The sequence below is a fragment of the Borostomias antarcticus genome (genome assembly GCF_949987555.1).
Source record: "Borostomias antarcticus genome assembly, chromosome: 6".
NCBI lineage: Eukaryota > Metazoa > Chordata > Actinopteri > Stomiiformes > Stomiidae > Borostomias > Borostomias antarcticus.
Window position 1 is genome coordinate 14386485 of NC_140239.1, and position 26965 is coordinate 14413449.

The following is a 26965-nucleotide window of genomic DNA, read 5'->3' on the forward strand; positions in this document are numbered from 1 at the left end:
CGCACAAACACACACGCGCACACCCCCCCCCCACACACACACACACACCAGTGATAAGCAGAGTCCTCCCTGCTCTAGCGGGTGCGGCGCTGTGTGTAGCACGTCTCAGCGAGGCCAGCCTTTTCCTGAGAGCCCCACCCAGCAGCCTCCTGTGCTCCGAGGGTCGCGACCCCAGCGTGATCCTAGCATGATAAGGGTCTTGATTACCCAGCAGAGCGGGCAGGGTGCATGGACCCCCAACACCCTGCAGGCCCTGCACAACGCTGGCCGGACGGAGCCGCCCGGGGGGTCGGAGGTCAACATGGTGCCGAGTTCACCCCTGGACCAGGAAGAGAACAGGCTGAGCTGACAGACAAGACGGTGAACTCATCAGGTCCACACACACACACGTACACACAAACGTACACGCACGCACACACACTACTTTTACATTGTAGTCATCCAGCAGACACTTTCAACCAAAGCAATTTACAAAATTACACTGAGCATCTCCTCTAGAGTGCGTGAACTCATGATGTCAGACAGTAAACCCTTCAATAAGAACAAGCGCCACAGGTGTCAATACCTGTTCTCTCACACTAGAACACATCCTGCTAGGACCGCTGCCACTACCTGACCTGAGGACTGGCGCTTAACACAGCAACCACCCGAGACTGAACGCTAGTGCTACAACCGAGGACTGGTGCTTAACACAGCAACCACCTGAGACTGAACACTAGTGCTACGACCGAGGACTGGTGCTTAACACAGCAACCACCCGAGACTGAACACTAGTGCTACGACCGAGGACTGGTGCTTAACACAGCAACCACCCGAGACTGAACACTAGTGCTACGACCGAGGACTGGTGCCTAACACAGCAACCACCTGAGACTGAACACTAGTGCTACGACCGAGGACTGGTGCTTACTGCTGAGCACAGCACTTCATAATGTGTGTGATGCAGTGTTATGGAGGGAGGAGGGTGCAGTTCCAGAAGGGGTCTTGAGCAACACACAGCTGTGGGTTTCAGGGATAGTCATGAGTCACGAGGAGAGGAAAGAAGTTCAGGTCAATAAAATGTCATTTATTAAACATGTCATAGAAGAGAGACACAGGAGACGAGGACCAGACCAGAACACTATTTACATGGACCAAAAACCTCACTAAAACATTCACACTCATTTATACAAATAAAAAAGACTGTACAATATCCACATGAATTGGACAATAGTTCACTCAGTGGTGTCACTAGGAAGTGGTGTCACTTGTCCACTGAGATGTATACTTGTCCACTCAGAAGTGTACAGTTGTCCACTCAGCGATGTATACTTGTATACTTCATTAGGGTCCTTCTTTAAGACAGCAAGGTGATGAGCGCATCCAGGAATTTACTCCTGTCCTCCATCTTGAGCTCGATGACTAGAGAAGTGGAGATGGAGGTTCAGATAAATATAGTTAGGACACATACAGGTAGCGTTTCAACAGCAGTATCATCCAGCCTGTCTGTATGGATGGAGGATGCACACACCAGAGAACCCAGTGTGAACCTTACGGTTACAGCCAGTTTGACCAGCTAGAGAAGAAGCAGGCTGCATTCTGAATGGCATACTAGGGCTGGGGTGACGTGTCCATGTAACACGGTAAAGATGTAAACTGCAAAACGTGTCAATGCGTCACAAAGAGGTCAGATGCCTGCGCCCGGTCAAACTAACAGTATTGGAAATAGACATTCAATTTATTTATGATTATATATATTAGATATTTTATTTATTTATTTTTATTTATATATATATGTGTGTATATATATATATATATATATATATATTATATATACACACACACACTGTATATTTATGCAATATAAACGTTATCTTGCACCTTTTATCTTTCCAACCCCGTCTCTAACTAGCAATAAGATGAAGACTCGATATTTGTCTAAATTATCAAAAGACACTTCTCTCGTCCGCTACAATTGCGCAACAGCCGCTCACATGCGGAGACCAGCTGCTCTGAGTGGTGAGAATGTAAACTGTTAAAAGTTTGGTTGCTTGTTGCTCAGCGCAAATCTGCAGCTGCTCTAGGCGGCTCTTGGCACTATTCAGCCAATGTCTGTAGAAGCCGAGCAAGCCTCAGTGTGCGGACAGTTTGTCACTAAGCTTAGAAACCGGCTGAGACGTTTTTTTATTTTTATTACATAGACTATTTTAAATTGTGATTTTTAAATTGTGAATTTGAGGTCTTTTTTGTTTTCACATGTTGATTTTTATAAATAAAACGTTTGTGATACATTATTATACAATATCATTATTCTGTTGCATTTATGTCTACATAGCATAAATCCAATTTTAAAATGGGAAATGGTATGAAAAAATCCCGGGATTTATAATTAGATAAATCCGGGAAATTCAGCAACCCTAGTGCCAACCTCGAGACCAACATAGGAAGGGGGGTTTTCTGGTGGTTTCAGAGACTGTGTTTCCTGCATTTTGGTGACTTTTAAAGAAGGAAAATAAAATAATAAGTATACTGGAACAGTATTTTTATGTTAAATACCTTTTTGAGTTATGGCTAAGGCTAGCTAGGCTACTGGGTGCATGTGTAGCTCCACATTGTGTTTCTAAACTGTATTTTTATCATCATCATCATCATCATCCGCTTATCCAGGGTCGGGTCGCGGAGGCAGCAGCTCCAGCAGGGGGCCCCAGACATCCCTTTCCCTAGCAGCATCAACCAGCTCTGCCTGGGGAATCTTTAGCCGCTCACAGGCCAGTGCGGAGATGAAGTCCTGCCACCTAGTCCTGGGTCTACCCCGCGGCCTCCTCCCAGCCGGACACGCCTGGAACACCTCCCTAGGGAGGCACCCAGGAGGCATCCTCACTAGATGCCCGAACCACCTCAACTGGCTCCTTTCGACGCAAAGGAGCAGCGGCTCTACTCCGAGTCTCTCCCGGATGACTGAACTTCTCACCCGATCTCTCAGGGAGACCCCAGCCACCCTCCGGAGAAAACTCATTTCGGCCGCTTGTATCCGGGATCTCGTTCTTTCGGTCATGACCCATCCTTCATGACCATAGGTGAGGGTGGGGACGAAGATAGACCGGTAGATCGAGAGCTTTGCCTTTTGGCTCAGCTCTCTTTTCGTCACAACAGTGCGGTAAAGCGACTTCAGAACCGCACCAGCTGCTCCGATTCTCCGGCCAAACTCCCTCTCCATGATTCCCTCACTCGTGAACAAGACCCCCAGATACTTGAACTCCTTCACTTGGGGTAAGGACTCATTTCCTACTCGGAGCGGACAGGCCACCGGTTTCCTGCTGAGAACCATGGCCTCAGATTTAGAAGTGCTTATTCTCATCCCAGCCGCTTCACACTCAGTTGCGAACCTATCCAGAGAGTGCTGGAGGTCGCAGGCAGCTGATGCCATCAGGACCACATCATCTGCAAAAAGCAGTGACATGATCCCCAGCTCACCGAACTGCAAACCCACCTCCCCCCGGCTACGCCTCGATATCCTGTCCATGAAAATCACAAACAGGATTGGTGACAAAGCGCAGCCCTGGCGGAGGCCAACACCCACCGGAAAGGAAGACGACTTACTGCCGAGGACCCGGACACAGCTCTCGCTCTGGGTGTACAGGGATTGGATGGCCCTAAGTAGGGACCCCCTCACCCCATACTCCCGCATAACCCTCCACAAGACCTCTCGAGGGACCCGGTCGTAAGCCTTCTCCAAGTCCACAAAACACATGTAGACAGGTTGGGCAAACTCCCAAGCCCCCTCCAAGATCCTTGCGAGAGTGAAGAGCTGGTCGGTAGTTCCACGACCAGGAAGAAATCCGCATTGTTCCTCTTCGATCTGAGGTTCGACTATCGGCCGGACCCTCCTTTCCAGCACCTTGGAGTAAACTTTCCCTGGGAGGCTGAGTAATGTGATGCCTCTATAATTCGCACACACCCTCTGGTCCCCTTTTTTGAATATTGGGACCACCACCCCAGTCTGCCACTCCTTCGGCACTGACCCAGACTTCCACGCAATGTTACAGAGGCGTGTCAACCAAGACAGCCCCTCTACACCCAGCGCCTTCAGCATTTCTGGACGGATCTCATCAGTCCCTGGGGCTCTGCCACTGTGGAGTTGTTTGACTACCTCAGTGACCTCCTCCAAGGACATTGACGACCCCCCATCATCTTCCGGCTCTTCCTCGATCGTAGAGGGTGGATTAGTCGGGTTCAGGAGTTCCTCAAAGTGCTCCTTCCAACACTCAACAACCTCCTCAGTTGAGGTCAGCAGTGTCCCCTCCTTGCTGTATACAGCTTGGATGGTCCCCCGCTTTCCCTTCCTGAGGTGTCTGATGGTCTTCCAGAAACACTTTGGTGCCGACCGAAAGTCCTTCTCCATGGTTTCTCCGAACTCCTCCCACACCCGCTGCTTTGCCTTGGTCACGGCCGAAGCCGCAGCCCTCCGGGCCAGTCGATACCCTGCAACTGTTTCTGGGGTCTCCCGGGCTAACATAACCCGGAAGGCCTCCTTCTTCAGTAGGACGGCTTCCCTGACCACCGCTGTCCACCACGGTGTCTGAGGGTTACCGCCCCTTGAGGTACCTATGGCCCTCAGGCCACAGCTCCCAGCCGCAGCTTCAGCAATGGAGGTTTTGAACACTGACAACTCATGCTCGATGTCCCCAACCTCCACAGGGATGCCTGAGAAGCTCCGCCGGAGGTGGCAATTGAAATCTCTCCGGACAGGCTCTTCCTCCAGACGTTCCCAGTTCACCCTCACTACACGCTTGGGTTTTCCAGGTCTGTCCAGAAGTTTCCCCCGCCATCGAAACCAGCTCACCACCAGATGGTGATCAGTGGACAGCTCTGCCCCTCTCTTTACCAGAGTGTCCAAAACGCATGGCCTCAGATCAGATGATACGATAACGAAATCGATCATCGACCTTCGGCCTAAGGTGTTCTGATGCCAGGTGTACTTGTGGGCATCCTTGTGTTCGAACATGGTGTTTGTTATGGACAAACCGTGACTAGCACAGAAGTCCAACAACAAAACACCACTCGGGTTCAGATCGTGGTGGCCATGCCTCCCAATCACGCCCCTCCAAGTTTCTCCATCATTGCCTACGTGTGCATTGAAGTCCCCAAGTAGGACACTGGAGTCCCCTGCAGGAGCCCCCAAAAGGACTCCACTCAGGGTCTGCAGGAAGGCTGAGTACTCTGAACTGCTGTTCGGTGCATAAGCACAAACCACAGTCAGAGTCCCCCCCCCCACAGTCCTAAGGCGCAGGGAGGCGACCCTCTCGTCCACTGGGGTGAACTCCAGCACAGAGGCGCTCAGCTGGGGGCTAGCTAGTATAGCCACACCTGCCTTACGCCTCATACCGTGAGCAACTCCGGAGAAGAACAGGGTCCAACCCCTATCCAGGAGTTTGGTTCCGGCGCCGGTGCTGTGCGTGGAGGTTAGCCCCACCAGGTGTAATTGGTATCGCTCCACCTCCCTCACAAGCTCCGGCTCCTTCCCCCCCAGCGAGGTCACGTTCCATGTCCCCAGAGCCAGCCGTTGCCGCCCGGGTCCGGTCCGTCGGTGCCCCCCGCCTTCACCGCCACCTAGTTGGCAGCGCACCCGACCCCGACAATTCCTCCCGCGGGTGGTGGGTCCACGGGACGATGAAGGAGGAGATGGTGCTTCCACGTTGCTTATTCAGGCTGGGCCCGGCCGGGCTCCGTGGTAAGCCCGGCCACCAGGCGCTCGCAGTCGGGCCCTCCGTCTGGGCCTGGCTCCAGACGAGGGCCCCGGGCTTCCTCCGGGCCGGGTCTCTCTTCCTTTTTGGTGTTCTGTCATCAGGGTTTTTTCCTGTAACCCCAGGTAGGGGGGCTAGGGGGTACTACCACTTGCCCAAGGTGGACCCCCAGACTAGTGGAGGGAAGGAGGCGTCTTTAGATAACTTTAAATATTTATCACATTTTAAAGTCGCACAGAAATGAAAAAAGCATTCTGTCCCATTTTGGTTCACATAATTGGTCATTGTTCACCTATTCAACGATGTATGCCCCCCAAAAATTCTAAATTCTACTTTTGTTGTAATCTTATATCAAAGTATATATTTTCTTACTTCCTGGAAAACGGTAGGTCACATGCAATTACGACAGCAGGTACCTTAGATTTTAGGCCAATAATCTCACGACATCCACCCATTAATCAACGCTATCCTTCTATCGAATCTGTCTAAAGTTATTAAAACCCGTCCACTTGTCGATGTTCCAATCAAATTCCTCTAAACGCATGTCCCACCCTCATAGCTTGTTTGCATCGGAAATACATCAAACTACGGAAGTTAGATGATCTCAAACATCCGTTTCTGTGCGACTAACTACAGTATACGAAAATACAAACGGTTAGGCTCAGACATGCTACAGTAGACCACCGGCTATTGACATCTATTAACATACTAATCTGGCTACTCGGCCTGCCGCCTACCTCAAAAGGGCATTATTATCGGCCCAATTAATCAGTCAACCTCTAAAATTTGCCATATTGCATGTGGCATACTATATATTGGGACATACATTGACAATGACAATTGACAATAATTTTTTGGCATACTATCTAGTGTGGAAGTATGCGATTCAGAACGCAGCCACTGTGATGAGGAAGCTTCTCTATAGTCCAGCTGAACCAACAGCAGATCATGTCTGCCCTCTAGTGGTGAGAGGAAGAACTGCACAGATACATGGTTGTAGTGGAACAGCATAGCTGGACTTCCACTCTGTTAGAGGAGATGGTGGGAGAGAAGGAGGGGGAGAAGAAGGACGAGGAGAGGAGGGCAAGGAGGAGGAGGAGGGAACAGAGAGGAGAGGAGGAGAGGACAGGCTGGAGGGGTAGAAGGCAGAAAGGCTGGACACGGAGGAGAGGAGGACAGAGAGGAGTGGTGACGGTGGGAGAGGAAGGGTGAGGAGAAGAGTAGAGGGAGGAGGAGAGAGAGGAGAGCCATGGTTGGTTTCTTACTGGAGGTGTCAAAGTGGTCGTGGAGTGTTCTGGAGCTGGTGGTCTCGGCTGCCTTCTCAAACGCCCTGCCAAAGAAACTAGAGACCAGGAGAGGAGGAGGAGACAGGAGGAGGAGGACAGGAGGAGGAGAAGTGTATATGGCAGAATTAGCCTTGGACTCACAGGAACTCTATACATGAAACGGGAGACGAGCAGGACTTGAGGGTCCCAGTATAGGACAGTGATCTAGTGACTTCCATCCATCCTTCATCCATCCATCCACCCCAAACTTCCCCCACAGGGATTATTTAAGTATCTTATCTAGTATCCATCATCCATCCATCCATCCATCCATCCATCCATCCTACTTCTTCTTGTCGGAGGAGTCGGACTCGGGCGGGATGCCCATCAGCATAACGGTGCCCTGCTCCAGGTTCATGGGGGCAGCCATGATGAGAGGCAGCAGCTTGCAGCGCTTGTTCCTGGTCTGGGAGGACGGAGACATTAGGGATAGGGCCGTGTGGAGGGGTGTGTGCGTGTGGGTGAGTGAGTGTGTATGTGGGTGAGTGTGTGTGTGTGAGACTTACAGAGCGGACGAAGGCTTTGAGCAAGTACTTGCAGAGCAGGGTGAGAGCCATGGGCTTGGAGAACAGTTTCACATCAGGAGTACCCTACACACACACACACACACACACACACACGAGCTAAGGAGGGAGAACACCTCCTCAAACCACTACACAAAACACTGCAGGGTAAGGACATAGAACACACCACACACACACACCTCCATGAGGTAGCAGTAGAGGAAGGGGCCTTGTGACAGGATGAGGTTGGTGCAGATGCAGCTGGCCACCGTCTGCTGGACGGCCATCAGCTTCCTCTTGGCCTGCTCGATCCCCAGGTGGAGGCGCTCCAGGTTACTCCTACAGACACAGTCAACCATGAACCCTGACCCCTCAACCATGAACCCCGACCCCTCAACCATGAACCCCGACCCCTCAACCATGAACCCCGACTCCTCAACCCTGACCGCTCAACCCTGACCCCTCAACCATGAACCCTGACCCCTCAAACATGAACCCCAACCCCTTTGACATGCTCCAGATTACTCCTACAGAAACACGAGTCAACCATGAGCCCTAACCCCCTCAACCATGAACCCTGACTCTTCCTCCTGGCCTGCTCTATACCCAGATGAGAGGGAGTCAAACAGTCTCTACACTACCTGAGTACCTGTGTGTGAGAGTGTATGTGTGAGCGTGTGTGTGTGCGCGTGTGAGTGTATGTGTGTGCGTGCGTGCGTGCGTGCACGCGTGTGCGCACCTGGAGAGGCAGTCAAGGGCCTTGATGAAGTTATCCCCGGAACTCTCGTCCTTCTCCGTGTTCTCCAGCAGGGCGGCAGCAGCGTGCACCACGTCACTGGCCAGGAAACGGTTCTTAAAGCCAAAGTGGACAGAAAAGGTCTGGATACGGATATCCTTCATGCTGGGAGAGGGGAGGAGAGGAGAGGAGACAGGAGGGAGGGAGAGGAGACAGGAGGGAGGGAGAGGAGAGGGGGGAACAGAAAGAGGAAGATGGAGAGATTTACTCAGGGAGGGAGGGCCAGAAACTGGCCTTCAGTCTCTATACTTTATCCTACTCTCTACTCTAGACACACACCCATATTTATAATCTTCTACTCTAGACACATACCCATATTTATACTCTTCTACTCTAGACACGTACCCATATTTATACTCTTTTACTCTAGACACGTACCCATATTTATACTCTTCTACTCTAGACACGTACCCATATTTATACTCTTCTACTCTAGACATGTACCCATATTTATTGGAGGACTCCTCTATGACATCCCGCAGGTTCTCCTTGATGGACATATCCATGGAGTTGAACTTCTGACGCACCTGCTTCAGAGGAAGACTAGAGAGAGATGGAGAGAGAAATGGAGGGCAGAGAGAGAGATGGAGACGTGGCAGAGTGAGAGAGATGGGGAGAGAGAAAGAGAGAGAGAGATGGAGGTCAGAGAGAGAGATGGGGACAAAGAGAGGAAGAGTTTCAAAGACAGACATAACATTAAATCTACAGAATATCCAGAAATAAACCATCCATGTGAAGTAAATCTATACAGTCCCATTTGAGTCCTACCCCATGTCTGCCAGGAACTCCTGCAGCTTCTTCTGACCATGCATGGACCACAGCTTGAAGTTACAGGAGGTGTAACAGGAGTTACAGATGCTCTCGTACAGAGACCAGTGCTGGTACAGGGTCAGACGCAAGCTGGGGCCAAGAGTCAAGGTTAACACACAGAGAGAGAGAGAGAGCGAGAGCGAGAGCGCGAGAGAGCGCGAGAGAGCGCGAGAGAGAGCGAGAGAGAGCGAGAGAGAGCGCGAGAGAGCGCGAGAGAGCGAGAGAGAGTGCGAGAGAGAGCGCGAGAGAGAGCGCGAGAGAGAGCGCGAGAGAGCGCGAGAGAGCGAGAGAGAGTGCGAGAGAGAGCGCGAGAGAGAGCGCGAGAGAGAGCGCGAGAGAGCGCGAGAGAGCGCGAGAGAGAGCGCGAGAGAGAGAGCGAGAGAGAGCGCGAGAGAGAGCGCGAGAGAGAGCGCGAGAGAGAGAGCGAGAGAGAGAGCGAGAGAGAGAGCGAGAGAGAGAGCGAGAGAGAGAGCGAGAGAGAGAGCGAGAGAGAGAGCGAGAGAGAGAGCGAGAGCGAGAGAGAGAGCGAGAGAGAGAGCGAGAGAGCGAGCGAGAGAGCGAGCGAGAGAGCGAGCGAGAGAGCGAGAGAGAGCGAGAGAGAGCGAGAGAGAGCGAGAGAGAGCGAGAGAGAGCGAGAGAGAGAGAGGGGTACAGGTCTGTGTTTAGACCAGGGTTAGTCAGGGCTGGTGCTAGATTAGACCAGGGTTAGTCAGGGCTGGTGGTGGTACAGGTCTGAGTTTAGACCAGGGTTAGTCAGGGCTGGTGCTAGTTTAGACCAGGGTTAGTCAGGGCTGGTGGTGGTACAGGATACTCGTACTCAAAGGAGATCCTCATGCAGTCGATGGAGAGGGAGTTCTCCTCGTCCTCGTTGCGGTGGTTGTGGCGGGAGACGTGGCGCTGCATGGTGGCGATGTCCGTCACGTACTTCATACTGGAGGAACACAACCAGGTCAGGGACACAGACAAAAGGTCAGAGGTCAGAGAGACAGCCAGGTCAGGGACACAGCCAGTTCAGGGACACAGCCAGTTCAGAGACACAGCCAGTTCAGAGACACAGCCAGGTCAGAGACACAGCCAGGTCAGAGACACAGCCAGGTCAGAGACACAGACAGGTCAGAGACACAGACAGGTCAGAGACACAGACAGGTCAGAGACACAGCCAGGTCAAAGGTCAGAGACACAGCCAGGTCAGAGAGACAGCCAGGTCAGAGACATAAGACAGGTCAGAGACACAGACAGGTCAGAGACACAGACAGGTCAGAGAGACAGCCAGGTCAGAGACACAAGACAGGTCAGAGACACAAGACAGGTCAGAGACACAAGACAGGTCAGAGACACAAGACAGGTCAGAGACACAGCCAGGTCAGAGACACAGCCAGGTCAGAGACACAGCCAGGTCAGAGACACAGCCAGGTCAGAGACACAACCAGGTCAGAGACACAGACAGGTCAGAGACACAGCCAGGTCAGAGGTCAGAGAGACAGCCAGGTCAGAGACACAGCCAGGTCAGAGACACAGCCAGGTCAGAGGTCAGAGACACAGCCAGATCAGAGAGACAGCCAGGTCAGAGAGACAGCCAGGTCAGAAACACAGCCAGGTCAGAAACACAGCCAGGTCAGAGACATGCATGGGGGGTCTCGGTGTGAATGTCAGAATATCAGGAGTCCCCCAAAAAGAGTAATGTGTGTGTGTGTTACTACTGTAGATGACATGTTGTAAAGTTAAAGAGAGAGATCCTTACTGAGTAATTTTATCATGAACCCACTGGTCTGTCAGTCCAATGATGGACCACCTGCAGGAAAACAAACAGACAGAGCTTAAACAACAACAAACAACAAACAGGGCCTTTCCTACTCCAACCACCATCTCTCTTTCGTTTTCCCATAATCCATTTCCTAAAATAATTTCCCACTAATTTTCTAACTTTCAAGGCCTGTGGGAACGCTGTAGGAGGAGCTACCTCATCCTCCATCCTCTGTTCTTCTCAGGTGGTGGTAACGTTTACAGAGACTTACCACAGCATGTCTTTGGTGTCCTTGGTCAGCACCCAGGCCAGCTCGAAGACCACCATAGCAGCCTGGGGTCGGGGTACAACAACAAGACCACCACATGTAGGTGAATAAAATGCAGTCTGAGCACAAGTTTCATGTGTTTTCAGCATTTTAAGCCTGATTTTCCTCCAGATCAAGGGAATAGGTGAGTCCATACTCACAGAGGTTCCATGGTATTCATACTGCTCATAGTCAAACAGGATCTCACGCCTGGAAAAACAAACAAACAAACATGTCAGAATGGGCTCACTATAGGGTGCCCTGGTGGCTCATCGGTTTAGGCGCATAACGCATGAAGGCAAGACCTTCTCACAGCGGCCCGGGTTTGAATCCGTCCCGGTCCCTGTGCTGCATGTCCTCCCCTCTCTCTCTCTCTCTCTCCCTCCTTTCCTGTCACTCTAGAATCCGTCCCGGTCCCTGTGCTGCATGTCCTCCCCTCTCTCTCTCTCTCCCTCCTTTCCTGTCACTCTACACTGTCTTGTATAATAAAGCTGAAATGCCAAAAAAATTCTTTAAAAAAAGAAAAAAAGAATGGGCTCACTATAACGGCCAGGGCAGAAATCTATTCCGGAACCAAGATGGATGCCATTTAATGGATGGACCTCTGTAGGGCTGTTCTGGTAAAGGCCTGTTCTAGCCCTGGTAAAGGCCTGTTCTAGCCCTGGTAAAGGCCTGTCCTAGCCCTGGTAAAGGCCTGTTCTAGCCCTGGTAAAGGCCTGTTCTAGCCCTGGTAAAGGCCTGTCCTAGCCCTGGTAAAGGCCTGTTCTAGCCCTGGTAAAGTCCTAGCCCTGGTAAAGGCCTGTTCTAGCCCTGGTAAAGTCCTAGCCCTCTAACAGAGGAGGTCTCACCTGCGTCCCTCCCACTCTCTCTTAGCCCTCTGGCGCTCAATCCTCCTCTCCACCGCTCCCTGCAACACACATCAACACTGATAAACACACAAACAATGAACAATACTGAAACACACAAACATAATGAACAATACTGATAAAACACACACAGACAACAAATCAATGCTATCTGATTGACTGGGTCCATTTCTGCTACAGTACATCACTATGAAGTTGGATCCTAGCAGTAGACTAGAACATTTGTCAGAGAACTCCGGTCTACCTCCTCAAACCGCCTCCGTTTCCCAGAAGGCTCGGCACCACCGTCGCTCTCGTTGCCAGAGTCATCGCTGCCCTCCTCGTCACGGAAGATGTCGTCGTAGGAGGGCACGCCCAGGTCGTCATCCTGCTTGATCAGCAGCTTCACCTGCCGAGAGCTAAAGTTAAAATTCAGCTGCAAAAATCTGTCCAACCGACGCCAAGTCACCAACAGACATGGCACACCCATCCAACGTTGCTGGTTGGTGTTGGGAAGTGTGCAGACTAGAGATGGGCCGATTGGCTTTTTTGGCCGATACCGATTTCTGATTTTTTGGGGGGGGGGGCAGACTCATCTATACCGATTTTGGCCGATACCGATTTTCAAAAATTGTAATTAATTGACAGCACTCACTTTGCATTTTCTTGCTTTTTTATTTAAAATTCTGCAATCCCAGGATAGTACAGATGAAAGTAACTGAATATGACTATGACTGTGTATAGGACTGTTAACACTGTTGACTGTATGACTGTGTATAGGACTGTTAACACTTGACTATGACTGTGTATAGGACTGTTAAGACTGTTGACTGTATAGAACTGTTAAGACTGTTGACTGTATGACTGTGTATAGGACTGTTAGTGCCTCATTTTACTCACTTGAACTATTTAATGAAAATAAAAATATATATATTTGTTAGTTGTGTGTTCAAACCAGCAGGTTTTCATGTGCATCTTGTTGTGGTTCGGCCACCCTGAGGTGCTTCCCCGTCTAGGAGCGTCATGGCCCTGCTGGCCTGTGCGCCCTTCCAACTCGGCACGCGCGCTGAGAGCGCAGCAGCGGCTCGTTAGTAATCAACACACCTGTGCTCCTGCGTCTCTCCCTGAGACAAACGAGGGGCAGGCCCAAACACAATTATGCCGCCCCTCTATTTGCGAATACCAACAATAACGCACAGCATAAGGAAACAACAGTAACCAAAGTCTAGTCTATTGCAACGAACAGTGTCAACATAAGGAAAAGCATAACGACATGCAATAAGCGAGAATAGAATAGGATTAGAATTATTATTGCCTATTATTGTGAATCTTTGGACTGAACTGGGCTTTAGAACAGCAGGCTACCTATTATTCTTCAATGATAGCATATAACAACAATCAAATGTAGGCTATTAGGCTACTGTAGTTGTAGGCTATAATAGTTCGTTTCTGTAGGCTATTCTATGTGCGGAAAAATAACTGGCCAGTATGCCAATAGCCAACGGTCTGGAGTGGTCCGAACTGACCTCTAAAACTGCACTGCTGCTGTCGTTGCTGCTCTCCGCTCAACGTGCGGCGCGAACGGTTACTTCTCAACCGAAACCGAAAGTGTGCAGTACAACAACTCAAGCCCAATGACTGGTCGCTCTCTGTCAGAGCCAAACTCCAGCATCCCTAAGTCTTATTCATGTTGTATATCACACAACACCAAGACGACAAACACAACAATCAGGAAGGAGGAGACCCTCATTTAGGGCTAAGGTGACCTTTGCCCTGCCTAACTCCTGACCTGGGTGTCATTGTAAACGTTGACCACGTCCACCGGCCTGTGAGTGTCGCAGACGAAGAAGATGGCGTCCTGGTCCGGCTGCAGGGTTTCCAGCAGGTCCACGTTGGCGCCACAGTTGATCAGAACGAAGTAACGGAACTGACCAGAGGAGAGACCGTTCAGATCAGTCAAAGAATGTTTTTTTTTTACCTCTACGCTGCTTAGTGCACAATCTAGGAGCTAACGGGAAACAGGCCGGCAGTGGCTCAGGAGGAGGAGGGGCTCGTCCAATGACCGCAGGGTCGTTGGTTCGAATCCCAACTCCTCCTGATGACATGCCAAAGTGTCCTTGGGCAAGACACAGAACCTTAAATTGCTCCCAATGAGCAGGCTAGCACCTTGCATGGCAGCTGCCGCCATTGGTGTGTGAATGGGTGAATGAGAGTCCATTGTAAAGCTCTGTGTCGTTTGTTTACCATTCAACAAAAACATTTCACTGCTCTTTGTACTTGTGTGATGTGTAGCATGTTACCAATAAACTTGACTTTATGAAAACTCCCTATATGCAGCCAAACGCAGGCAATAACTATCAAATGTAAGTGTATTGTTACATACGCTGAAATACAGTATTGCTCCCAGATTAATCCGAGTAGCAGGGGACATAACCATCACCATTTCCCTAGGGGGTTGTAATGGTACCTGCTCCTTGTGCTCCAGGAAGGCCTGTCCCAATTCCTGCCAACCCGACACTGGCACCAAGGTGTACTGGACCTGGTCACAGTGGAACAGAGCCTGGGAAGAGAGAGAGGGGCTAGTGGTTGTCGGGAAATTTCTCCATCGAATACAGGACATTTTTACACAACAGTCGTGGTTAGCTTAGGAATCCATAAACTGTGTCGGCCCACCAGCTGCCACTGTCAGCGGCTAGCTAGCCAAGCTAACGTTAGATAGACTGTTACATACCTGCAATATTTTACAGGCGCAGAGGGCATCGATGTCTGACGAGACCAGGAGCGCAACTCTCTGTCAGAATGGAAATAAGAGAAAGAGATGAATATTCAAGAACGTTAAAAAAAAAAAAACCTGCATAGCTCGTTCAGGTCAACTAGCTAGCTAGAATACATAGCACTAGCTAGTTAGGCTTTCAGCTAACGTTAGCTTGCTAGCTAGCACTAGCTATCAAAAGCAAGGACTTTCACCTGGTTGACAACAACGTCGTAGAACTCCTTTCTAATATCCGTCACGAACATGTTGTAGCTGTCCAAAATAAACTGGAAAGTAAGAGACGTGCTAATGTTTCGGTATTGTCGTTCGGCTTTTGTGTCTCTTTCTGTTGTTTGTGAGAGAATATCCTAGTTAGAAACACGGCGCCAAAACCAGACCAAAGAACAACCAATGAGCTGTCAGGAACTGACCAATGAGCTGTCAAGAACTGACCAATCAGCTGTTAGGAGCAACTGACCAATGAGCTGCCAGGAACAACTGACCAATGAGATATCAGAAACAACATTGTCCACAGCATAGGGCTGAGAAGCAAAGTGTTCGAATTGTATTTAATCAATGTATTTAATTCTTTAATTTCAAAGATAGATAGACCATTAAAGGCTTGATATTTGCTATTTACGAAACAGTATGAAGCACCACCATCACTGCTGCCACTGCAGGCACCCATGCACACCCTTGCCAACACAGGCCCCCCCACATAATAAATCTCAATGCAACCACCGATTGCAAACCTAGCATACATCTCATATATAAATACATTAAATCATTATTGTTTACAATGGCAAAACATGCCCTTACTGGCATGTTCCATGGTTAACAAACAATGTTTTAGATATTTATTTATTTATTAAGAAACTTCATAAAGTGTTACCAAGAAATCCAACAAAGGCATCACAATACATCCAGTCAGGCCAAGGCAGGTTAGCTGAGTGACCAGAGTTGAAGGGTCAGGATGGCCTAGAGGGACAGAGGGCATGCTGTCTCTACAGCAGGGGAACATGCAAACTACCAAGATACTGGACCAGACCAGCCGCTAAAACAACAGCAGCACCGTCTAGTACCTGCTCAGTGTTAGCAGTTAGCCGGGTGCATAAAGAGCCTTTTCAGGGGCATTTAGCAAATGATAAAGCCCACAAATTAGACTCTATAACCATTCTGATCAGTAACACAAGTCCAATTTTTGTAAAGTAGCTGATTAGTATTTCAAGTAAAGTCCTGCAAGCCCAAAAAATAAAAATAAATTTCCTCTTGCAAACATCTTCTTCTTATAAATATGAGCTATACAGTACATTTAGATAAATACAACCAGTAAAAAGTCACACCTTATTCCCTCACTGTTTTGCCTTATCCTTATCCCTGACAAATAGAATCAGTTTCACTGATTAAATGATTGTGATTCCCTCCCACATCAGTTGTGCTCTGGACGGAGCCCTGCCCCAGCAGTCTCCACTGTCCACTCAACATCACCGGTCACAACCTTACAAGACGTAAAACCACATCATCATGAAGTAAAAACAAACTGTAAGTCACAAGTTCGGAAACAAAATATATACCTATTAGAAAAGTAAAATCTACCTGATGACCACATTGATGAAGGACAATGTTTGTGAGAGAGGGTCGACACGCAGGTCTGGTCTCCCAGTCCCGGGTGTCTGTCCTCAGGACGTGAGGAGGAGGTGTGTGTACACTAGACATGCAGTGACCGTTCACTGGCCGAGAGAGGACCATGGAGGTAACGTTGAAGGCACACATCAGTCCGTGGTATCAGCTTGACCACGGTCATCAATCAATGTCCTCCGGTGCCCTTTATCAGCCCAGGGTCCAGGACGGTTGATAGGGTCCCAAGAGTGCACTTGATTTAGTTCATAGGTTCTTGTGTAGTGAGATCAATGAGTCCAAGAAGTACACATTTAACGTTTACATCAAACGCACCTGAAACTCTTCTCCAGGTCTGGCCTTCACTGCTGTGAGAAACAAATCTCTGAAAATTCCATCCAGGAACATTCCAGATAAACAAAAGCATAAACAAGAACAATACAGAGTGGAGGTCGTGTGTGTGTGTGTGTGTGCGTGTGTCTGGCAAACACTATAGAAACAGCCTCTTAACTGAACATCCATACGATGCCAGTGACAGCGCTGGGAGGTTAGCGTAGCGCCATAGACCTGCTGGGCTCATGGCGCGCCGCCCCCTGGTGGAACACTTCAGCAGTAACAGTCTCTGACGGCGTCAACAATGACCTGATGGGTGTAAGCTGTGCAGCGGAGAGGGTCTAGTGTCCGAAATGGTCCCAGGCCACCGCCTGAGGGTGCAGGTGTACAGATGGACCTCAGCCTCGCTGTTGGAGCCAAACTCATGTTAGAATATTGGTGTTGTATAAATTCACCCCTATGGAAGATGCAGACTCATTATCATGACACATTATCATGAAATGTACTATATCTAAAATGGGTTTCTATGAGTGATGGAACAGGCCTACAAAGCAGGCAAAATGACAGAAGTTGAAGTCAGTTGTGACCGTGGTTGCTGTGTGACGACACAGAGGAGGTTCAAACTGTCCATCCAGGAAAATATTTAAAAACTACAATCCTCAGAAAAGGATTGAGAAAAGGCTTGAGGTAAACGGAAGGACTGAAAGACTGTGGCGGTGGTCAAAACACAGTCTGACCAGAGAGCTGCAGGTACGACTCCCACCGTCACTGGCTTGGAAGGAATAAGAAAATACCAAAACAGTCCCCACATCATCACCCCAAACCAGCCAGAGAAACTGGCGCAATGAATTCCCCTCAGTCAAGCCTGGTCTCCCTCCCAGTCCCAGTCTCTCTCAGTCTCTCCTAGTCCCAGTCTCTCTCTGTCCCATTCTGACAGTTAGTATCAGCTCCAGGCGAGCTGCTCAGCTGGTGTGTATGTGTGTGTGTGCGTGTGTATCTGTGTGGGTGTCTACAGGGGAAGTGTGTAGTTGGAGTGTATTTGGGGGTGTCTACAGGGGGAGTGTGTAGTTGGAGTGTATGTGTGGGTATCTACAGGGGGAGTGTGTAGTTGGGGTGTATGTGTGGGTGTCTACAGGGGGAGGATGTAGTTGGAGTATTTGGGGGATGTCTACAGGGGGAGGATGTAGTTGGAGTGTATTTGGGGGTGTCTACAGGGGGAGGATGTAGTTGGAGTGTTTTTGGGGGTGTCTACAGGGGGAGTGTGTAGTCTGAGTGTATTTGGGGGTGTCTACAGGGGGAGGATGTAGTTGGAGTGTATTTGGGGGTGTCTACAGGGGGAGTGTGTAGTTGGAGTGTATTTGGGGGTGTCTACAGGGGGAGGATTTAGTTGGAGTGTATTCGGGGGTCTCTACAGGGGGAGTGTGTAGTTGGAGTGTATTTGGGGGTGTCTACAGGGGGAGTGTGTAGTCGGAGTGTATTTGGGGGTGTCTACAGGGGGAGTGTGTAGTCGGAGTGTATTTGGGGGTGTCTACAGGGGGAGGAAGTAGTTGGAGTGTATTCAGGGGTATCTACAGGGGGAGTGTGTAGTTGGAGTGTATTTGGGGGTGTCTACAGGGGGAGGATGTAGTTGGAGTGTATTTGGGGGTGTCTACAGGGGGAGGATGTAGTCGGAGTGTATTTGGGGGTGTCTACAGGGGGAGGATGTAGTTGGAGTTGGCCAGCTTGCGCTCCTGGGCGGCTGGCACGCCGGGGTGATGGCGTAGGGGGCGGTGGGAGTCGGGGTCCTGGAGTGGGGGGTAGTGCTGCCTGTAGCACAGCCAGGCCAACGCCATGCCCAGGCAGGAGCCAACCAGCACGTCTACACAGGGAGGAGAGAAGACACGTCTGAGAAAAACACACACACACACACACACACACACACACACACACACACACAACACACAACACACAACACACACACACGCACGAGGGTGTAGAACATTTAAACACAGTAACACCCACCCACCCACACGGTCTGCAACCCTAGCAGCCCTGTGTGGTCCCGGGCCTCACCCTGCCAGTGGTGCTTGTAGTCGCAGGTCCTGGAGAGGGCGATGATGGCGGCCAGCAGCAGGGGGAGGAGGAAGGCACACAGCCTCCAGGCCCTGCCACGCCCCCCCAGGCTCAAACACTGCAGCTTCCCCCCGACATACAGCGCCGTGAAGCCCAGCCCTGCAAACGCAACTGGGGGAGGGAGGGAAGGAGGTGGGAGAGGGGAAGGAAAGAGAGAGGAAGGGGATGTGTGACAAGAGAGAGAGAGAGAGAGAGAGAGGAGAGAGAGATAAGAGTCAGCTCAACATTCAGATGAAACCCACTCTACCCGCCCGCTTCAGAGGCTAGTATTTATAACCTAGTCTGGGGCCGGTCTCTTTCTAGCCTGGGGCCGGTCTCTTTCTAGTCTGGAGCCGGTCTCTTTCTAGTCTGGAGCCGGTCTCTTTCTAGTCTGGGGCCGGTCTCTTTCTAGTCTGGGGCCGGTCTCTTTCTAGTCTGGAGCCGGTCTCATTCTAGTCTGGAGCCGGTCTCTTTCTAGTCTGGGGCCTGTCTCTTTCTAGTCTGGGGCCTGTCTCTTTCTAGTCTGGGGCCTGTCTCTTTCGCAGTTGTTTCGCCGGTCTAGAGGGGAAGTGCCTAGGATGACGCATCGCATAATCTTCTGGTCTGTAATGTTTTTACTGTAGGCTGCATATGGTGAAGTTTTGAGTAGATAACATTCGCGGTGGCATCACCAGGCATAACACCGACGAAAATTGTAAAAGAAGATGCGAGGAGAACTACCGGTTAAGGAAAAATAAAGCAAGCGGAAGTAGGAGGCGGGCTCTACAGGCTCGAGCCGGAAGGAGCGGGCTTAAGGCAGTGAAGTAAATAGACACCAGGCTCTTCTCCCCAAGGAGAGATTGGCGACGCGAGGCTACTTATAACCAGGGGTTCTAGAGAGAGGAGGCCCAGGGGAGCCAATCACAGCCTCTTACAGGAGGAGTGTCCGCTGGGGAAGCTCTTCCTGCCCTCGATGACCACTTCCGGGTCACCACTGCAGCGGAGCTCCGGGTTCATCTGTCCGTCCGGGAAACAGCGGTAGAAGAAGTCTGGCCGTGGGCTGGAGCAGAAGCACGCACACAAATCCACCAATCATACCGCTGACGTTACCAGTTCACATACTATCTACTGTGAAATATCTCATAATAGTAACGTTACTCACGTTAGTAACATTACTCACATTAATGATACTCGCGTTAGTAACATTACTCATTAATGATACTAACATTAGCAACATTACTCTCATTAACGTTACTCACGTTAGTAACATTACTCTCATTAACGATACTCACTTGAGTAACATTACTCATTAACGTTACTCACGCTAGTAACATTACACCCATTAACGTTACTCAGGTTAGTAACATTACTCTCATTAATGTTACTCGCATTAGTAACATTACTCTCATTAACGTTATTCACGTTAGTAACATTACTCTCATTAGTAATAATACTCACCGTCCCACAACCAGCTTGATGACATTGGTGAAGACTCCGTTTAACAGCAGGGTCAGGGTAGCAGCTGAGCAGGATAGAGGAAACACACCACTATGGAACGGGTCTTCTCTCCTTCCTGCCTCTCTTGCTTAACCTCAACTTGAGGCCTGATATCTACCGATATACTTTCAGTGTTCATCAATGTTGGGGGAGTCCCTGTAATCTGATTGGGTAAAGGCCATGGATTAATCAGCCACAACAGCACTATCCAAAGTGGGATATCTTAGTGTTTATATAATCCTTACCTAGTGGGATATCTTAGTGTTTATATAATCCTTACCTAGTGGGATATCTTAGTGTTTATATAATACTTACCTAGTGGGATATCTTAGTGTTTATATAATCCTTACCTAGTGGGATATCTTAGTGTTTATATAATCCTTACCTAGTGGGATATCTTAGTGTTTATATAATCCTTACCTAGTGGGATATCTTAGTGTTTATATAATCCTTACCTAGTGGGATATCTTAGTGTTTATATAATCCTTACCCAGCATTGCCTCTCTCAGGTCTCCTCTCTCCGCCCTCTCCAGGAAGCTGAAGAGGAAGATCACCACCATGGGGACGAAGCATGCTATGCTCTGGTTGCACAGGAGAACAGACGTGTCACCGGCCGCCACCATCATTCTGACCAGGTTCAGCATTGATAGGATGGTTTTTTATCACCGCAACGAGACGCTAGTTTATCACCGCAACGAGACGCTAGTTTTAGGACGTCCGTCCTTTCTATGAGATTTGACATGCTGAATCTTTCTATGAGATTTGACATGCTGAATCTTTCTATGAGATTTGACATACTGAATCTTTCTATGAGATTTGACATGCTGAATCTTCGAAAAACGCTGTTTTATTCTTCGACATTCCAAATTGGCAGTCTCTAAAAAATAAAGAATCTAATTCTAGAGCAGCTTAAAGCCACCTTGGCTGTTGTACAGTGTGTGAACTCATCTTAAAGGTGCAGTATGCACTCTGTGATTTCCTGCCAGATTCCCGGCCCCCCTCCAAATCCACTCCTCCAAACCAGGGGAAAACGAATCACCCTCGCTAGGCGGGTAGGCAGTCAGGTAGGTTGACAGGCAGGTAGGCAGTCAGGTAGGTTGACAGGCAGGTAGGCAGTCAGGTAGGTTGACAGGCAGGTAAGTCACCCAATCATTTCCAGTTGGTAACTCAAAGTGATTGGACGCACTACTACAGTCCTGTGACTTCAACTTATTTGGATATTTTAGTGTCAGAGCACTTTATTGATTGTTGTGGGTATAAACAGAGAATGTAAAGAGCCAAACCACGAACTGCACCTTTAAAGAGATACAAAGCAGGTCCCAGAGATGCAGAGGGACAGATCTGGATTGTTACATAAGAATTAGAATGAGCAAGGAGGGAATTTCATTTCACTACACAACCTCAACCTCTCTCTCTCTCTCACACACACACACACACACACACACACACACACACACACACACACACACACACACACACACAGTACTCACAAACATGAGGTTGGTGGGGACATGATCCACTTCCACACGGTGGAACTTGTATAGCCACATCTCCTCTGGCTGGATCTCTCTATGGAACGGGGGGAGCTGCTCTGTCACTCTGAACACACACAAAGACATACACACACAGACACACACAGGACACGCGCACGCACGCACACACGCACACAACGCACGCACACACACACACAGGAATAATAGATACGTTAAAATTAGAGATCATCACACACATACTTCCACCATTGTCAGTATGAACAAAACCAAGTAAACATGGAAGCCGACGGCAGCTGAGTTACTGACAGGAAGAGCAGCAGCAGCAGCAGGCGGACAGACACCTCGGACAGCAAGCCCCTCATGAGGGTCCCCTTCATCTCCGCACCCGGGAGAGAACACTCCACCGCAGACACGACGCCACTCCCACGGTCGATCCACGGGTCTGGCCACCGGCAACCCTTCCTCTGCTGGGAGAGTCAGAAATAGACTTTTCTTTAGCTTACATACGGTGAGGATGAATGAGAAAGAGAGAGAGAGAGAGAGTAGTCGGGCTGTCACTCATATAGTAACAGACTTCTGAGAATCACAGTGTGAATTAGTAATCCTTTGCCTGTCGTGTCTGATGTGAGGGCAACGAGAGATACATGTTTTGATGCAAAACACTGGCCAATGTCCCACCCACCTGACTTTCAAGAATTAGTAGCTAGCTACTTCCTCGTGTTAGCTAGCTAGTGTTGCCTCTTACATTGACTACAGATGTCTGTACCCAGCAGTAGGTAACCCAGTGTGAGTATACCCACTAATTGGAAAGTAAAGTCAGGTAGCTAATTCGTCACTCGCCATGGCAGTGAATCCTACTAGCCTCGTATTCACCAACACACGCACATTACAGGAAGGCTGATAGCTGAGCTAGCTGGCTAGCTGCTGTATCTGTGAAGCAGAGCTATCTCACTAGCTACTAGTACCTCTGGTTTTCAGGAGAAACGATAGCTCGCCAAGTCAAAGCAGTATTTCCGCATTCTTCAACCCACGCTGGCAGCTACCATACTGGCAGGACAGGACTAACCTTCCGCTCCTACGTCTTTCTCCACATTCCGGTCTCTCTGGTCTTCTCTGCCGCTAACGTGGAGGCCTCGGCGGTATCATCGCTCTGCCGACCACCAGGAGACCTGCAGGATACGGGGAGGGAGCAGGAGCCAGGGACGGGAGGAGAAGGAGGCTCTGTGGGAGGGAGGGATGGAGGGATGGGAGGAGGGATGCCCGGCCGGAGGAGGGAGAAGAGGAGGCGCCTCGAAGAGGAAAGTGGCCACGTCATGTTAGTGGAGGCGACACCTACTGACCAATATGAGGAGTAGCAGCGATTAGTGGTGACCTTTTTATGATCAGAATCAGAATTGAAAATGATAATGCCTGCCATAATTAAATAAACATTATCTTTACTGAGTTGTAAATTAGTGTATAACGTATTTCTTTAAAGTATTCATTGTAGATTTGTAGCAAAATATATAAGAATTTGTATAATATGGCTAATGTAAAACAAACATGACTGGTACTGCAGCAGTTTATTGTGTAGGACAGAGAGAGACAGAGGACTGAGACAGAGAGACAGAAGACTGAGACAGAGGACAGACAGAGACAGAGGACTGGGACTGAGGACAGAAAGACAGAGAGAGAGAGGACTGGGACAGACAGAAAGAGACAGAGGACTGGGACAGACAGAGAGGGACAGAGGACTGGGACAGACAGAGAGGGACAGAGGACTGGGACTGAGACAGAGAGGGACAGATGACTGGGAAAGACAGAGAGGGACAGAGGACTGGGACAGACAGAAAGAGACAGAGGACTGGGACAGACAGAGAGGGACAGAGGACTGGGACAGACAGAGGACAGGGACTGAGACAGAGGGACAGAGGACTGGGACAGAGAGGGACAGACAGAAAGAGACAGAGGACTGGGACAGAGAGGGACAGATGACTGGGACAGACAAAGAGACAGAGGACTGGGACAGACAGAAAGAGACAGAGGACTGGGACAGACAGAAAGAGACAGAGGACTGGGACAGACAGAAAGAGACAGAGGACTGGGACAGACAGAGAGGGACAGAGGACTGGGACAGACAGAAAGAGACAGAGGACTGGGAGAGACAGAGAGGGACAGAGGACTGGGACAGACAGAGAGGGACAGAGGACTGGGACAGACAGAGAGGGACAGAGGACTGGGACAATACAAGTATTCATTGTAGATTTGTAGCAAAATATATAAGAATTTGTATAATATGGCTAATGTAAAACAAACATGACTGGTACTGCAGCAGTTTATTGTGTAGGACAGAGAGAGACAGAGGACTGAGACAGAGAGACAGAAGACTGAGACAGAGGACAGACAGAGACTGAGGACAGAAAGACAGAGAGAGAGAGGACTGGGACAGACAGAAAGAGACAGAGGACTGGGACAGACAGAAAGAGACAGAGGACTGGGAGAGACAGAGAGGGACAGAGGACTGGGACAGATAGAAAGAGACAGAGGACTGGGACAGACAGATAGAGACAGAGGACTGGGACAGACAGAAAGAGACAGAGGACAGGGACAGACAGAGGGGGACAGAGGACTGGGACGGACAGAGAGACAGAGGACTGGGACAGACAGAAAGAGACAGAGGACTGGGACAGACGGACAGAGAGAGACAGAGGACTGGGACAGACAGAGAGGGACAGAGGACTAGGACTGAGACAGAGAGGGACAGAGGACTGGGACAGACAGAGAGACAGAGGACAGGGACAGAGAGGGACAGGGGACTGGGACAGACGGAGCGAGACAGAGGACTGGGACAGACAGAGAGGGACAGAGGACTGGGACAGACAGAGGGGGACAGAGGACTGGGACTGAGACAGAAAGAGACAGAGGACTGCAACTGAGACAGAGTACAGTTTTATTTAAGTCAAACTTCAGGCATGTCTGGACTCCTCAACTCCACCTTCTTTAGAATGGAAAAAGACAGAATCAATAAATCTCAAATAAAAAGACAGTCATGTACAAAAAGAGTGTCGTCCCCAACAGTCCCACACATGTATAAGCATGTACAGCAGGCAACAGCACGCCACAGTAACATGAGATCCTACGCAAGTTCAATGGAAACTATGTACAAGTCTTCAACGGTATGTAACAGAGGCTCAACAGTAATACCATGGCTCTTTGTGTTCATCCACTTTTTATTGAAGCAACATCGAGAGATAGATATGAAACACCAGAACCGATTCATCACTATGAGATGAGTTCTCACCAAACTATGGCAAAACAAGTTTATTTCAACCCCTCAGATATGTCTCAAGTTGTCTGGGGAACAACCCAAGGGTCAACAAAAACTAACAACATTTCACCAAACATCACACTGAACTCATAAAACCAACTAACTCAGAATGTGGGGTGGAGTACTTTAACCTCCATGCTTTTCTGAACACTTCAAAGTTCTCTGTCTTCCTGCTTGAATCCCTTTGTGGAGAAACAATGATGTTTACCTTTCCTAATGTATGGTCACCTCACAATGTCTACTAAATAAACAAGGGTAGCACACTGAGACGCTACACTGTACTACAGCAAGATGAGTAATACCAGGCCGGTCAGACCCTAACCCTAACCCGCCCTGACCAGGCTGATTAAGATGAGTAATACCAGGCCGGTCAGACCCTAACCCTAACCTGCCCTGACCAGGCTGATTTAAGATGAGTAATACCAGGCCGGTCAGACCCTAACCCTAACCTGCCCTGACAAGGCTTATTAAGATGAGTAAAACCAGGCCGGTCAGACCCTGACCCTAACCCTGACCCGCCCTGACCAGGCTGATTAAGATGAGTAATACCAGGCCGGTCAGACCCTAACCCTAACCTGCCCTGACCAGGCTGATTAAGATGAGTAATACCAGGCCGGTCAGACCCTGGCCCTGACCAGGCTGATTACAGTAAGGACTTGAGCTGGGCAGGACTGAACATACGTGTGTACTGAACATACGTGTGTACTGAACATACATAACTTAGTGTTTTAAGTTCACATGGCAGAGAAGAAAGTCTAAAGGCTTATGTGGTCAGGCGTGGACAATCTCTGTGCAATAACTCCAATACTGGGGAAGAAAAAACAACAATAATATCAATAAGATAATACCAACATGTAATAAGGTAATACCAACATGTTATAGTTGGTTTTTAACATAAACCTTTACTGATAATATGGCCGATAGAAGAATAGATTGAGTTCACTCACTAGTCAAATTCAACAGGTATCTTTATAATGACTGAGTTCATACACTAGTCAAACTGAACAGGTATTTCTATAATCTCAGAATTAGACCGTGCTGTTTTATACAGACCTGTGTCTGATAGATTAACCAGACAGTTCAGGTTCAGGTCATTTATGTTGAGGTCTGACAGGGTCACTTAGTGAAAGGTTAGGGAAGGTTGGCGGACTAGTTCCATCTTCACTAGCCGTTAAAGGAGCATGGATACCAACCATGCTCATGAGGGCACATGTCAGTCAGAATAAATGATCATAAACATATTCATCTGTAGTAGCCTACGCTGTATAAACATAAACATCAATAAATAAAAACATAAGACTGTAAAGGAACTGAAATAAAAGAAAATTCAAGTTTATAGGTTAACATGCAGACCGTTCTTAAATGACAGTGTCCTAAACGGAGTTTGAACTGTGTTGACCACAGTGGACAGTCTGGACACAAGCCCTGGAATGGTGTTTAGTTCTAATCGGACCTTCCTACATTTCCATAGCAACGCTGCTTATCTCCCCTCACTACGTTTGGCAGGTTCGGGGCCAGAATCTGCATCCTAGGGACAGTTTACCCCAAATAAAACAGTTTCAAACATGACTGAAGTCTATCAATGTCCTTAGTAGGGAAGTCTCTGCATACATTTTTATTCTGAATTGGCACCATCAAACTCCATTTTGTAAAGTATAATCTACAGTATGGATGCTGACTCGTCTCCACATTGACCGAGCTCAAAAGAAAAGGCTTCTTAAGGGCACAAATACCAAACACTAACCAATCACGTACCAGAGAAGGCCAAACACAAACAAACAAAACAAACATTGTCTTCACATAATTGTGTTTGGGCTGAAAAGAGCATAATCACACCAAAACA

General features: G+C 49.1%; 2 protein-coding genes across 5 annotated transcripts; both read right to left on the bottom strand.

Annotated features, from left to right (window-relative positions):
* Positions 1-1098: 1098 nt before the first annotated feature.
* On the bottom strand, positions 1099-17873 carry cdc45 (CDC45 cell division cycle 45 homolog). 4 transcript variants are annotated; one of them, XM_084440310.1, is made up of 19 exons: positions 16759-17873; positions 16402-16630; positions 14785-14844; positions 14521-14613; positions 13843-13980; positions 12319-12462; positions 12057-12115; positions 11370-11418; positions 11173-11234; positions 10899-10949; positions 9969-10088; positions 9116-9247; positions 8792-8890; positions 8291-8452; positions 7752-7890; positions 7555-7638; positions 7336-7454; positions 6989-7065; positions 1099-1401 (listed from the first exon to the last, which is right to left on the bottom strand). In XM_084440310.1, exons 2-19 carry the CDS (start codon positions 16576-16578, stop codon positions 1337-1339), a joined length of 1830 nt encoding a protein of 609 aa, XP_084296436.1. In that variant the 5' UTR covers positions 16579-16630; positions 16759-17873; the 3' UTR covers positions 1099-1336. The 4 variants fall into 4 exon arrangements, with proteins under 4 accessions (XP_084296436.1, XP_084296435.1, XP_084296437.1 ...); XM_084440309.1 differs by lacking the exon at positions 16759-17873 and having other exon boundaries at positions 16402-16656; XM_084440311.1 differs by lacking the exons at positions 16402-16630; positions 16759-17873 and adding an exon at positions 15698-15823.
* Positions 17874-18443: 570 nt separating this feature from the next.
* Positions 18444-22913, bottom strand: plpp5 (phospholipid phosphatase 5; the record flags this gene model as incomplete). The annotated part of the gene is made up of 8 exons (XM_084439308.1): positions 22882-22913; positions 22122-22282; positions 21813-21921; positions 20813-20903; positions 20284-20347; positions 19761-19885; positions 18808-18978; positions 18444-18613 (listed from the first exon to the last, which is right to left on the bottom strand). Exons 2-8 carry the CDS (start codon positions 22190-22192, stop codon positions 18444-18446), a joined length of 801 nt encoding a protein of 266 aa, XP_084295434.1. The 5' UTR covers positions 22193-22282; positions 22882-22913.
* Between the last annotated feature and the right edge of the window lie 4052 nt (positions 22914-26965).

Coding starts and splice junctions, on each gene's coding strand:
- cdc45 (XM_084440310.1), bottom strand. CDS start 16,578: ATGTGTGCCTTCAACGTTACCTCCATGGTCCTCTCTCGGCCAGTGAAC. Junction 12,116..12,318: donor AACGGAGGCGGTTTGAGGAG/GTAGACCGGAGT, acceptor TGTGTGTTGCAG/GGAGCGGTGGAGAGGAGGAT. Junction 10,950..11,172: donor GACACCAAAGACATGCTGTG/GTAAGTCTCTGT, acceptor GTTTTCCTGCAG/GTGGTCCATCATTGGACTGA.